General features: G+C 44.8%; 1 protein-coding gene across 2 annotated transcripts in view; it reads left to right on the plus strand.

Annotated features, from left to right (window-relative positions):
- Positions 1–15087, plus strand: part of LOC123747528 (glycerophosphocholine cholinephosphodiesterase ENPP6) — a 67585-nt gene that overhangs the window by 35304 nt on the left and 17194 nt on the right. For both annotated transcript variants that reach the window (XM_045729746.2, XM_045729747.2), the window contains exons 5-7: positions 2736–2874; positions 7762–7922; positions 14307–14427. In XM_045729746.2, coding sequence (XP_045585702.1) covers positions 2736–2874; positions 7762–7922; positions 14307–14427 — 421 coding nt within the window. The remainder of the gene's footprint in view (positions 1–2735; positions 2875–7761; positions 7923–14306; positions 14428–15087) is intronic.

Below are 15087 nucleotides of genomic sequence, written 5' to 3' on the forward strand. Positions count from 1 at the left end.
GATCGCTATCCTGAGGGTCGCTAGTCCCTGGTTGTCGCTTGTCCCTGGGCGATCGCTAGTCCCTGGGGATCGCTAGTCCCTGGGGATCGCTAGTCCCTGGGGATCGCTAGTCCTTGTGGGGTCGCTAGTCCCTCGGGGTCGCTAAGTCCCTCGGGGTTGCTAGTCCCTGGGGATCGCTAGTCCCTGGGGATCGCTAGTCCCTGTGGGGTCGCTAGTCCCTGGGGGGTCGCTAGTCCCTGGGGGGTCGCTAGTCCCTGGGGGGTCGCTAGTCCCTGGGGGGTCGCTAGTCCCTGGGGGGTCGCTAGTCCCTGGGGATCGCTAGTCCTTGTGGGGTCGCTAGTCCCTCGGGGTCGCTAGTCCCTGGGGGGTCGCTAGTCCCTGGGGATCGCTAGTCCCTGGGGATCGCTAGTCCTTGTGGGGTCGCTAGTCCCTCGGGGTCGCTAGTCCCTGGGGGGTCGCTAGTCCCTGGGGGGTCGCTAGTCCCTCGGGGTCGCTAGTCCCTGGGGGGTCGCTAGTCCCTGTGGGGTCGCTAGTCCCTGTGGGGTCGCTAGTCCCTGGTTGTCGCTTGTCCCTGGGGGTCTCTAGTCATTGGGAGTCGCTGGTGGGTGGGGGGGGGGGGGGGGCTAGCTATCCCAGTACCTGTGAGTTAGACAGCTGCTTCCTGGGTGTGTGTAACAAAAAGGAGACCTCGTCGAGGACCGGGCCGCGGGGACGCTAAGCCCCGAAATCATCTCAAAATAATCAGGATAATCCTTCATCGTCTTAATGCTCTGAATCATACTGAGTTACACTTCAGCTCTGGTCCCTTACATTCGTCCTCTCCCCAAGAGGAGATTGTATATAGAAACCGGTGTCCTGTCTCTGTAGGAGCATCGTGTTCGTTGCTGCCTTCTATACCTCACACGGCCCCTGCAACATCCCACTCCAGCTCTGGGCGAACTTTGACCACTGTTCCTCAGGAGTGACCCGATCCCTTTCTCTGTCTTCGTTTTCCTGCACGGGTGGCTCTTTTGCAAGAATTTCTCTCGATTCACAATAGGCTATGTCTCCTCTCGTATTGTTCCTACTGCGCCCCCATGATGGGTCCCACTTGGGAAATTTTTCAATACTTTGACCCACGTGGTGAATGCTTATACTGCCACTACAGTTTTGAATTATTTTCCTTTAACATTTTCCGCTTACTCACACTTCATTGCCCTGTTCACAGATGGGTCTAAGTCTGCCGACGGTGTTTGCTACTCGGTAGTTTTCCCGATCAAACCCTGATGTGCCACCGCCTCCTAGAGACTAGCATCTCTGTGGCAGAGCTTAAGCAGTTTGTATGCTCTAAAGCAGCTTTCACTTCATCAACAATTCTTTGGCATTGTGGTTGACTCTCCCATCGTAATCCCCTCATGGCTTTGGAATCTTTCAACCCTTTGCATCCTGTGATGGTCAAAATCCTATTCTGGCTGTTTCTTATCTTTGGCAAGTATAAGACAGTGGGATTATAATGGGATCTCAGCCATACTGGGATTCCCTTGAATGAACCAGTGGAACACCCGTGCTGATTAGATCATTTATGATTGCATTTTTTCCCATTTCGTGGAAAGGGGATCCTTTTTCGTATTTTTACCAAGTCATTCATTCTGCATTCTGAACTGTTGGCAGGATTCTTGGGCTGGCGTTGCAGGTAATAAACCGTATGCTCTTAAGTGACCACTCCTCTTCGCCATCCTCTTACCCTGGTAATGGACGAAGAGAAACAGCTTTAGCTAGGATGCTTATTGTATTGATCACACTAGCTTAACGTCCTGTTACTCTTTGTGCGGACTCCATTTCTCCACTTACAGATGTTCACCTTTTAGTAGAATGTCCTGATTTACAGAACGTACGTGTCTTGCTTTCCTCATATCCCTAGGGATCATTTGTCCCTCGATTGAATCCTTGGTGAATATCGCCTCATATCTGGGTATCAACAAAGATCACAAGTACCAACAAAGATAACTGAGATGTAGCTATCTGTATGTCCTTTGTTCACGTTTTGGCATCTTGAGTGATATTTAGCGCCTTTTGAATATCCAGCGACACAAACGGTGCTACATTGCCTTCTAGACATGGTGCCTTCATTAAATAAGTACTTGCTTGGTGATGAAGATATTTGAATGCCTGCATGGGCTAAATTAGGTATTTTTTTCTCCATTAAACTTGCTAAGAGAAGCACAACATTTTATTCCACTTCGAAGAGCATTCCAGTAATTTATTTGCATGACATTTTTGCTTTGATTGAGTCGGACTCTTAGAATATTAAATAGATGTTAGTTTCTTGTGTGGTGTCTATGGGCTGTATTACAGCTCTCTCAGTAGCGGCTGAGTCGTGAATAGAGTTGCATTTCAGAGATTTAAAAATAAAGGGTACACTTGAGTGTGAAGTGCACTCGATGATCTAAATAATGGTGCTGCATGTTGCCTTGGGCCAGTTTGCCATTGTTCCAGTTCCTTATTTGTGTCTCCGGTAGTTTTGAGTTGTATGTTCCCAGTGATATACTGCAGGTGAGATATGAACAGACGAGCGTCACCAGGACACAGCGAGGTACACAAGATTTTAGAGAATATGTTGACATTTTTATATATTTATTTTTTATTTGGTAAATGACAATTGAAGTTTAATGTGTTGTCAGTGTTACTGTTAATACCAGATAATCTTCCCTCCATGCACAGTACTCTGAGAGGTATTAACCGAGCTCTCTTACCAGGTGTACACTGAGCACACTGACCACACAGGACACAACAAAGGCCCGGACTCCCCAGATATAAAGCAAGCAGTAAGAGACCTGGATGACGTGTTGATGTATTTAATGAACGAAATTGAAAAGAGAAATCTTGCAAATGCAGGTATGTGTGTGTAGATAATGTTGAGGTGGTGGGTGCTGTGGTAATATATGTGGCTGGACATGGTAGTGTGGTGTAGTTAATGTTGAGGTGGTGGGTGTTGTGGTAGTATATGTGGTAGTATATGGTGGTATATGTGGTAGTATATGTATATGTGGTATATGCCACATATACTCCTCCGGACTCTGTCAGTCCGGAGGAGGAGCCTCCTCCCTCTCTGGCCTCCGTCAGCCCGCCTCTGGTTCATCCTCTCGCTCTCTTGCCTCCATTTCTTTGCTAGCTTTGCCTATGTCCCATCACTCCGATTTCACTGATCCTGGTCCTGATGTTACTTAGTCTACTATGATCTTCTTTGCTTTTGTTTCTCCCTTGTTATCTTTGTTTCCGTTCTCACTCTTTTGCCTGTCTGTTCTTCAATGGACCATTCGTGGATTTTATACCAACTTCTATGAACTCAAACTTCTGATCACGCAGTATTCACCTCTTCGTGTCTGTCTCCAGGAGCCGATGCTTGGCGCTCGTCCTGATCGCTAACATGGTTATTCCTTTCTCTTCCCCCTCCAACTTTTGCTGGAGTCCTTAACTCTACTGCTATCTTGATCAGTCATCATACTCCTTACGTTCCGTGACTTTTTCAGTCGCCTATTCAGTGTTCTGTGGCCCATATCGTTGTGAGTAAATGGTATACAGTCTGTTCCATTTATCTCCCCCCAAATGTCCCACTTTCTCTTCCAGATCTTAAACACTTGTTGGACTCATTACCAGAGCCTGTGCTCCTGTTGGGTGATTTTAACTGTCGACATACCCTCAGAGGAGATGTTCTGACAAACACCCGGAGCTGCTCCCTAGAACCATTTGTCCTCTCTTCTTCTTTTCTGAATTCTGGTGAACCCACTCATGTGGACTCCTGCACTCGCACCCTCTCCTGTCTTGATCTTTCTCTCTGCTCGTCTTCTCTTTATTTAGATTTCACATAGCGGGTTCTTGATGACCTCCATAAGTGATCATTTCCCCATCCTTGTCACCTTCTCTTTTCACACTCCCCTCTCCTTCACCAGGTGGCAGTTTGTCAAGGCTGCCTTACCTTGAGGTTACCTTGAGGTGCTTCCGGGCTTAGCGTCCCCGCGGTCCGGTCGTCGACCAGGCCTCCTGGTTGCTGGACTGGTCAACCAGGCTGTTGGACGCGACTGCTCACAGCCTGACGTACAAATCACAACCTGATTGATCAGGTATCCTTTGGAGGTGCTTATCCAGTTCTCTCTTGAACACTGTGAGGGGGTCTGCCAGTTATGCCTCTTATGTGTAGTGGAAGCGTGTTGAACAGTCTCGGGCCTCTGATGTTGATAGAGTTCTCTCTCAGAGTACCTGTTGCACTTCTGCTTTTCAACGGGGGTATTCTGCACCTCCTGCCATGCCTCCTCGTCTCATGTGATGTTATTTCTGTGTGCAGGTTTGGGACCAGCCCCTCTACTATTTTCCATGTGTAAATTATTATGTATCTCTTCTGCCTGCATTCAAGAGAATACAGATTTAGGCTCTTTAGTCGGTCCCAATAGTTTAGATGCTTTACTGAGTTGATTCTATCAGTAATGGATCTCTGCACGCTCTCCAGGTCAACAATTTCTCCAGCTTTGAAAGGGGCTGTCATTGTGCAGCAGTACTCCACTCTAGAGAGCACTAGCGTTTTGAAAAGTATCATTATCGGTATAGCATCTCTAGTAAGAAAAAAAGGCTAACTGAAACCTTTTCAACTTATGCACTGCTCTTTCCAACCTCTCTGATCTGCCTTTCCCCAGAGCCTTCCTCCTACTTCATGACACAGTTTTGATAATGCCCTCTGCTCTGCTCATCGCTCTACCTTCTGGGGCACGCAGACGTGCGTTTCCTGGTGGACTGCAGACTGTGCTCGGGCTGTCTGCTGTAAGCGTGTAGCCTGGAAGAAACACCGTCGCCGACGGACGCTCGATTCTTTGATTTTTTCTGAAGAATAGTGCTGTAGCTCATAGAGCCATCCATACGGAGAAGTGAAAGAGTTGGAAATCTTATATCTCCGCCTTTACCACTGAGACTTCTCTGTCCCTGATCTGGAAGAAAACACGGAAGATAGAAGGTAAGTTTGTTCGTGATGTCTCGCCAGTCCTTCATCTCCGTGGTTCTTTTGCGGCGGATCCTGTGTCGATTGCAACCGAACTGGGTTTAAAATTTTCGACTGTTAGCTCCAGTTTTCAACTTCCTCCTTCTTTCCTTACTAGTAAGCACCTTCTTGAATCTTGTCCCATAAATTTTCGCACTCATCTTCAGCTTCCCTATAACGATCCTTTCTCTCTCAGAATTCCAGTCTGCCCTGGCCCTCTGTGGTTATATGGTGATGGGCTCAGATGATATTCATTATGAAATGCTTCGCCATCTCCCTTCATGTACGTTTCAGTATTTACTGAATATATATAACCTTGTCTGGGAGTCGTCGTCAGTGCCTGAGGACGACTCCCAGACATGGTTGTTGCTGTTCTTTTTGAACTGGAAGAGGCGTATGACACCACTTGGAGATACCATATTCTGTCCCAACTCTGTTATTTTGGCCTTCATGGTAATCTCCTTCTCTTCCTCCAAAGCTTCCTCTCAAGTCGTTCCTTTAGAGTGAGGCTTGGTACTACTCTCCACCTCTTTTCGGCAATACAAAGGTGTATCCCAAGGTAGTGTTCTGAGCACTACTCTTTTTCTGGTTGTCCTCAATGGTCTTCTTTCCAACCTTCCCTCTGGCATTTTTCTCAGCTCTCTATGTTGACGATCTTACCTTCTGCTGTCAAGGTGATTAATCATCTTTTCTCCAACAGCGGCATCAACTCGCAATTGATGTTGTCGTCCTGGGCCACTAATCATAACTTCAAATTTTCTACAACTGAGACTTGTGGTAGGACATTTACTCGGAAGCAGATCGTTCTTCGACCCCCTCTATCGCTTTATGGTAATCCTCTTTTGTTTAACGATTCTGCTAAACTTTGGGGTTAATCTTTGACACTCCTTTGTCTTGGTCGCCCCATATCTCTTACCTCGGAGTTGAATGCTCTAACTCCCCAATCGTCGTGATAAAATCTTAACTTACTTAAGGTTTTGTCTCATACTTCTGGGGAGCTGATAGGGGCACGCTCTTCTCTTTACATTCCGCTTTTGTGCAGTCTAAACTCGAATATGGCTGTCCTGCTTACTCGTCTGCCTCTCCCTCCACCCTTTGTCGTCTTGATACGTTTCACCATACTGGGTTATGCCTCACCTCTGGTGCCTTTCGTTCGACCTTTCGTTGGTTTCATCCAGAGACAGGATCAAACCGGCATCCTGTCTCTACAGGATCGTCGTGATCGCTACTGTCTTCGCTACTTTGCGTGGTCCTTACAACACCCTCACTCTCGCTTATGTCGTGCTTTGACTATTACCCCTCCTGAGGCTCCTGTTCCCTTTCACCACCTTCCCATTTTTGAGCGGTTGTCTCGCTTGCAAGGTTGTTTCTCAGTTCGTGTTACCAATATTTCTCATTACATTCCATCCTTGCCCCCTTGGAAGGTCCCTCTTCCTAAGTTTTTGTAAAACCTTGACGCTCCATTTCCGGCTTCACAGATGGATCTAAATATGCCGACAATGTAGGACTACTGTTTTATTCTGACTATACCTGTATGTGTCATCTGCCCCCGGAGACTAGCATATTCTAGTTTTGCTGGGTTCCCAGCCCTATTGGTGTTCCCTTAAATGAACATGCGGATACTGCCACGAAGAAGGCTATCTGCACTTGTTCCATTTCCTGCAAAGGTATTGCTTATTTCTACTTCTACCTAGTTGTTCATTCCTCAATTCGTGGCTGTTGGCAGGATCGCTGGTCTTCTGTTACTGATAGCAAACTACGTACTCTTGGGGGTAGCGTGTCCCTGTGGCCTTCCTCCTACCACCGTAACCAGCGGTGGGAAACGGCTCTGGCGAGGTTATGTAATGGCCATACCCGTTTAACTCACTGGCACTTAATGGAGCAGCATGCTCCATATTGTCCAAACTGCATTGTCCATCTTACGGTCATGCATATCCTTGTTGAATATCCTGACTTCAAGGATGAGCGTGTGTCTTGCTTCCCGACTGTCCCTCGCGGTCACCTGTCCCTTGATAGAATCCTTGGTGAATCGGATACCTTTGATATCATTCACCTTATGCAGTTTTGTTCACTTATTGGCATCCTTCATGATATTTATTGGCTTTAGAATATCCTGCACGTTTAATGGTGTTACATAGCCTCCTCGGCTTGGTGCCTTCTTTAGATAGTTACTTACTATTCGTGAGTTCTCGATTAGGTTAGGCTCGGACAATTTTGTATATCATTTTAGAGGCTACAGAGGACGGGCTGGTCTATCTGTTTTCTTATATTGGGGCTGTGGAAGGATTGGTGGCTGTATTTAACTTGCGTGTTTTATTGCATTTTGGCCAAAATATAAGAGATACTCTGTTTATTTTCCCAACATCAATGAATAATGTTGCATATTATTACCACCAAAATAATTGATGTGATTTTTTTTTTAATATTTAAAGGGTTTGCCAGCAGCCAGTGCCATAAATCGTCGTGGGGGTATAAATGTGACCCTGGCACACTGTTCTCTTTTGAATTTTTGACGCCGACCAGCCTATGTTCATCCCGGACCCCAAACCATTCCCTCTGTCAATTTACGTGAAGATAGGTCGAAGCGTCTGGCCTCATAACATTCAACAGACAATCAGACATATATTCTCTTATAGTACAAATTTCTGTTCACAGTCTATAATTAATATATTATGCTAATAATGTGCACTTTTTGCAAAACTAATATCTGTATCTAGATGTTGATATGTGCTAACCAAAATTCTTTTACCCTGCAGTGAACATTGTGATAGTGAGTGATCACGGCATGACTTACACTGCTCCAGGAGCAATTGAACGGCATGAAATTGATGACTACCTTAATGCCAGCACTGTTGAGAATATTGCCGATAAGGGGGCCCTCATGAACATCAAGATTCCTCCACAGAACATTGACCTTGTCAGTAAGATGTGTATAGTTATCATGTTATTTTAAGAAGTTGATACATGTCTGATTATCGTAATTTAATATTAAATACTTTGATATTGAAAAAATCCACTTTGCTGCTTCATCAAAGCTTATTTAACTCATTTCACTTCATATTGAACTCGTTTCACTACATTTCTAAAATAATACAAATACAAATATAGTAACATTTCAGAGTGAAAACAATTATTCTAGTAATGAAAAAGATGCTGCTGATGCTTAAATGAAAACACTCGCACAACGTTTAATTTACAAACATCACACAGTAAATGTACCACTAATATTGATCACTTAAGCTATGCAATCTGAAATATTCAACATATTTTACAATTTAGTATCACTCAATGACACTGTCTTTAATATATATATATATATATATATATATATATATATATATATATATATATATATATATATATATATATATATTATATATTATATATATATATATATATATATATATATATATATATATATATATATATATATATATATATATATATATATATATATATATAATATATATGGGGTTTAGCTGGTATCCCCTTCTAGGCCCCTATAGGTGAACACGTCCCAGGGGTTCAGCTTTTAGAAGTTATTTTGGTAGACATGGGCGCCGGTTCGCTGTACACTGCCTGGACTTCCCTTAGCAATACCAGTGTAAGGGCCCAGGGAAACCCTTCAGGGGTGCAATGGGTCTGAAGGATGACAGCCCTGGATCCTTCTCGCCATGTGCGAGTTTGAGAGTAGCTCTGTCCTTTTGTCTAAGGGCGGCTCGCTGTTTTTGCATCCGTCATGCTGCCTGTTGGGTTGGTGACATCTTCGACCCAGAGTCTTGCGAGTTTTATTTCTTGTTAGTGATTCAGTTTACCCATGCCACTGATAGCTCTATCCAGGTGCAGGTAGCTCAGGCATTGCATGCTAGGTATAGGATTTTTTCCCGGCTTTTTCTTTTGAGGCCGGGGCTTTGAAGGATGACTCTGCCCTGGGTTCTGGTGTGGAGGTTTCCGGGGTTGGGGAGGGGCTGACTAGGAGGCCTTGGCCCCATTGGACCCCGCCTGGGTTTTCCTACCCTCTGAGTGGGGCTTACTGTTGCAAGGAGTGGGGTTTTCTACCCCCTCCCCCTCTCTGCATATGAGTTAGATTTGGCGTCAGCCCCTCACCGGGATCGGTTCCGTGTCCCTTCGAGACTGTCGTTTCCATCTTTCCGGAGGTTTTTGGCTTCCCGCATCTCGTCTCATGAGGTGTGGGCGGCATTGCTTCTTACCTCATGTGCGACCCGAGTTTCACCTTTATAATGGATCCATCTTCATTGAGGTTTGGGTCTTCGTCTCCCTACTGGGTTCGTTATGAGGTTCCGGAGTCGTCCTGGCTAGCGGACTGCCCTGTGTTGACTTTGGATGCTTGGAGTACTTTCTGTTGTACCCGCTTGCTTGAGTGGCGCAATGTGCTGACGATGATCCAGGCGATTTTGAGTACCTCAATAGGTGTTTGTTCGCCCCTGCCCTTCAGTGGGATGTTGGCGTGGTGCAGCTTCACGTACAGGTTCCCTCCCTTTCGGCTACACTGGTGACTGAGGACTTGTGAGCACGAGGCCTGCTGGATTCGGTCTTGCGGTTCTTTTCCCTCCGGGAGCTGTCTTCGGATTTGCTTGATGAGGATTTGGAGGCGCTTCGGGCAGTTCCTGGGTCTGATACTTTGGTCTCGGCGATGTGTGCATTGTCTGTGCTGATGAAGCTGTTTGGGGCAATCCTGCAGAATGCGGTATCGATGTTTTTCGCTTTGCGCCTTATGTGTTGGGAAGTGGTGTTCGCTTCCTCCTTGGAATCTGCTTGGTCCCTGGCTCTTAAGTTTCGTAACCCTTTTGTCTCTTGCTGTTTGCAGAGTCTGCTGTTGGGCAGTATCTGCAGGCAGCATCTTCCTGTTGTCGCCCAAGGTCGTTTCTTGTTGGTTCTTTGGGGGTCCCGGGGGCGGATTCCTCCCGGAAGGGTCTTGTCTGGACTGGGGAGTTCTTCTTGTCGTGGTAGGTTGCTGTTGCCAGTTTCTGTGCCAGCATCACCTGCGGACCCACCTTCGTCTAGTCAGGGCGGTGATCGCTCTGTGTGTAAGTCACATTCTCACACGGGGCGTCGACCCTTTCATGGTTTGCCCCATTAAAGGGGCGATGGGGGGGGAGGAGGAGGCTCGCGCTGTTCCCTCATGCCTGGTCTCATGATTTGTGGACTTTTCGGGTCGTTTCCGACGGCCTTTGGTGCTGTTGGGTGGCCCCTCCTCCATCAGGAGGTTCGGGGCAGGTTTCTTTTCCTGCGCTCTGTTGAGTCATTTCCGAGTGGTTTCCCATCTGTTCCCAGTCATCGGACTGTGCAGACCTGCAGTTCATTAAGGACTTGCCCCATATGAACCCCTGGGTCTATTGCCCCTCTTTTCGGATTGCCACTCTGTTCCAGATTCAGCTTCTGCTGGAGCCAGGCACTTGGTCCCTGGCCCTGTACAACTGGTCCCTGGACCTCTGGGACATGTATTCGTACGTCACGATTCATCCGGGGTTCAGGGATTGGCTCGGTTTTGTCGTGGACGTTTCAGTTACCACTTTTGTTGTTTCCCGTTCGGGTTGAACCTGGCACCTCGCGTGTTCACACACCTTATGTGGGTCATGGTGGCTCTTTCTGTGTCTCTTAGGTCTTCGGGTGCTGGCCTACCTTGACGGTTGGCTGGTCTGGGCTCTCAGGCAGTCCGCATGTCTGCTCACCACGGATCTGGTTCTTTCCCAGCTCGCCAGGTTCAGGTTCTTTGTGAACTGGCAGAAGTCCCATGTGGTTCCCCTCTCAGGTTCGAATTTGGCTGGGGCTTGTATGGGACTCTTGGACCGCTTCCTTGTCTCTCCCTCCAGAGTTTCTGCTTTGGCTGCTCTCCCACCTTCGCTTGTTTCTGAGGAGCTCCTGGATCACTCGGCGGTTGCTCGAGGGTTTGTGCGGGAGCCTGAACTTTGCAGTAGTGGTCTATCTGCAGGGTCAGGTTTGGCTTCATCGGCTGTTATGATTCCTTTGGGGACATTCCTTCCACCTCTCTCACGATCGCTGGGTTCAACCTCCGATGGCCTTGTGTCGGCTGCTGCGTCGCCGGCGTCCTCTTCGGGGTTCAGTGCCATGGCACCTACTCGAACTCTCGTTTGATGTGTTCATGGATGCACTGTCTCTTGGCTGGGGCTTTGTAACCAGTGCTCACCAGGCCGGCTAAGGGGCGGTGGGGTCCGTCCTTCCTTCCATCAGGCCCACAGCACAGTGCAGAGTCCGAGGTGGTGTGGATGTCACTTCGAAGGGGTTCAGGTCACTCACGGATCAATGATCAGGTTCCACTTGGATTGCTCCCCGATGGTTGATTGCCTGTACTGGGGGATTCAATGTGGTCCTTGGCTCTTTGGGGCTGGTCGCTTTGGGTGACTCGTCTGCCGAGTTCTCGGGGTATGGCTCTTTTGGCCGTTCATGTTCAAGGGGTGTCCAACGTCCTGGCGACAGCCTGTCTCTGTTCATTCCTCTGTCCACGGAATGGTGTCGACGTCGACTCATTCAGATAGCTCTGCCGGACATGGATGTGGACCTGTGTTGGTGTGGTCGAGGCATCTCCCAGTATATGTGGCGCCCTTTCCCAACTCCGAGGCTGTCGGGGTCGATGCTTTTCGGCACAACTGGTCATGGTGCGGTTACCTATACCTCTTCCCCCTCAATTCCGCTGTTGCTCCATGTCCTAGCTCACTTGGAGACTTACCAGGGCATGAGGATCATTCAACCTTGTTCGCACATGTGTTGCTCACATGGCCCCACAAAGTTGGTGATTCGATTAAATATCTATGCCCAAGCTTACCACCAAGTGCTGTTGGGTTGTTGGGGATATAGCCTCGACTACCAATGACTTTTGTACAGTCACGGTGATCGAGTGGTTAAGGAACCAGGGGACGCCATGGTGCATAGTGCTCCTGGTTGTCTGGGTTCGAATCCTTCTGGAGGTGTGGAGTTTTCAGTTGCTTATTGGCATGGGGACCATTCAAGCTTGTTCATATATATATATATATATATATATATATATATATATATATATATATATATATATATATATATATATATATATATATATATATATATATGTCGTACCTAGTAGCCAGAACGCACTTTTTGGCCTACTATGCAAGGCCTGATTTGCCTAATAAGCCAAGTTTTCCTGAATTAATATATTTTCTCTAATTTTTTTCTTATGAAATGATAAAGCTACCAATTTCATTATGTATGAGGTCAATTTTTTTTATTGGAGTTAAAATTAACGTAGATATATGACCGAACCTAACCAACCCTACCTAACCTAACCTAACCTAACCTATCTTTATAGGTTAGGTTAGGTTAGGTAGCCGAAAAAGTTAGGTTAGGTTAGGTTAGGTAGGTTAGGTTGTCGAAAAACAATTAATTCATGAAAACTTGGCTTATTAGGCAAATCGGGCCTTGCATAGTAGGCTGACAAGTGCGTTCTGGCTACTAGGTACGACATATATATATATATATATATATATATATATATATATATATATATATATATATATATATATATATATATATATATTTATATTAGTATATTTTGGTAGCAGTCTTTCCTGTAGACATATATTATTAAATATGACCGAAAAAGTAAGATTAATAATTCTAACACGAATTTTCTCAATCTTTCGTACATTACGCTTCACTGTTGGAGGTAAATCAAAAATTAATTCTCCAAAATTCATTTTTATTTCTAGTCTGACGCGACACGGGCGCGTTTCGTAAAACTTATTACATTTTCAAAGACTTTACAAATACACAACTGAATAGAACTTACGTATCTCCGATTTTATATCTACATTTGAGTGAGGTGGGAGGGGTGATGTGGCATTAACACAAGACAGAACAAGAGGGGATATTAATAGGGTATTAAAAGTATCAACACAAGACAGAACACAAACAATGGGTATTGAATAGAAGTGTTTGTAGAAAGCCTATTGGTCCATATTTCTTGATGCTTCTGTATTGGAGTGGAGTCTTGAGGTGGGTAGAATATAGTTGTGCAATAATTGGCTGTTGATTGCTGGTGTTGACTTCTTGATGTGTAGTGCCTCGCAAACGTCAAGCCGCCTGCTATCGCTGTATCTATCGATGATAAACAACACAGAAATCATCGATAGATACAGCGATAGCAGGCGGCTTGACGTTTGCGAGGCCTAATAGGCCGAGTGATTTTCTTTATTTTTCATAAATTGTTTGCAATTGGTTTATTTGAATTATTATCACTCTATTTTACTAGGAACGTAAATTATTGACTTAGTTATATAAGTTTAGGCTGGGTTAAGATAGGTTAAGTTAGGTTAGGTAGGGTAGGTTAGGTTCGGTCATATATCTACGTTAGTTTTAAATCAAATTAAACAAAATGAACTCATACATCATGAAATGGATAGCTTTATCATTTTACGAGAAAAAAAAATAGAAAACAAATAAATTCAGGAAAACTTGGCTTATTAGGCAAATCGTACCTTGCATACTAGGCTGAGTACTGCGTTCTGGCTACTAGGTACAACATATATATATATATATATATATATATATATATATATATATATATATATATATATATATATATATATATATATATATATATATATATATATGTCGTACCTAGTAGCCAGAACGCACTTGTCAGCCTACTATGCAAGGCCCGATTTGCCTAATAAGCCAAGTTTTCATGAATTAATTGTTTTTCGACAACCTAACCTACCTAACCTAACCTAACCTAACTTTTTCGGCTACCTAACCTAACCTAACCTATAAAGATAGGTTAGGTTAGGTTAGGTAGGGTTGGTTAGGTTCGGTCATATATCTACGTTAATTTTAACTCCAATAAAAAAAATTGACCTCATACATAATGAAATTGGTAGCTTTATCATTTCATAAGAAAAAAATTAGAGAAAATATATTAATTCAGGAAAACTTGGCCTATTAGGCAAATCGGGCCTTGCATAGTAGGCCGAGTACGACGTTCTGGCTACTAGGTACAACATATATATATATATATATATATATATATATATATATATATATATATATATATATATATATATATATATTTATATATAATGTGGAATTTTTCGTTGTTTAAATAATGGATTTTCATTTATCATGAAATAATTCTTCAAAATCCTCATTTGCTTTGTGTTATGTATCTTTATTTTTCTCATTCCAGACTTTTTTAATCATCCAATATGTTTTGTTGAAATTACAAAATTATCTTGTTTGAAGGTCAGTGTATGTTTGTGTAACGATAACTTCCTTAAAATTTTGGCAGGTGTATAAACGGGTGTCACAAATACCAGGGGTGACAGCATACAAGCACGATGACATCCCCAATCACTTCTTTTTCAAAAATAACAAATATGTCCACGACATTATTCTCTTAGCTAATCAAGGTGAGTGTTAAGAGTTGACTTAAAACAGATTTCTGTGGGGAGCCCGTACGGCTCCACGGAGCTTACCGGGCTATGTATGTATGTATTAGTCCATGGCATCAGTCAATTGGAGCTCTTTGGTTACCAGGGACCACGAGCTAGAACATGGCCCCTTCAGAGAGGCTAGGGGAGCAATGGCCAATGGAAACCTTTCCCCATATGTTTGGAAGCATTCCATGTCTGCTATCGACTGGAGTTGGCACCCAGAAAGGTAGGCGTAACAAAACAAACCTTACATAGTAAAAACTGATACCTAAAAGCCAAATCAGGAGGCAGAACTCTCAAACTAAAATAGCAAACAAGCAAACGTCACTAATGCTATCGTGTCGATCGTCCGTGCAGTCCCCCCCGCTCCAGCTATCAGTTCCTTGGCTGATGTAAACTGTGGTCGTTGTCGACTCTGGCCTCTGACTCTTGCAGTTCTGTGCCTTTTGGTGCATTTCTGCTGAGTGTGGTGTGCAGGCCAGGAGTAATTCATCAGTACTAGGGCTGTATACGCTTAGAGCTGCCTTCCCTAAGCGCCCTGTAAGTACTACCCCTGAGTCTCGGGGTTACCTTCCACAAGGTGTTCGGGAACCGAATCCGTAAAGGTCTTTCACTGCTCGTCAATTACCCGCCCTT

Source organism: Procambarus clarkii, chromosome 63 (genome assembly GCF_040958095.1).
Source record: "Procambarus clarkii isolate CNS0578487 chromosome 63, FALCON_Pclarkii_2.0, whole genome shotgun sequence".
Lineage (NCBI taxonomy): Eukaryota > Metazoa > Arthropoda > Malacostraca > Decapoda > Cambaridae > Procambarus > Procambarus clarkii.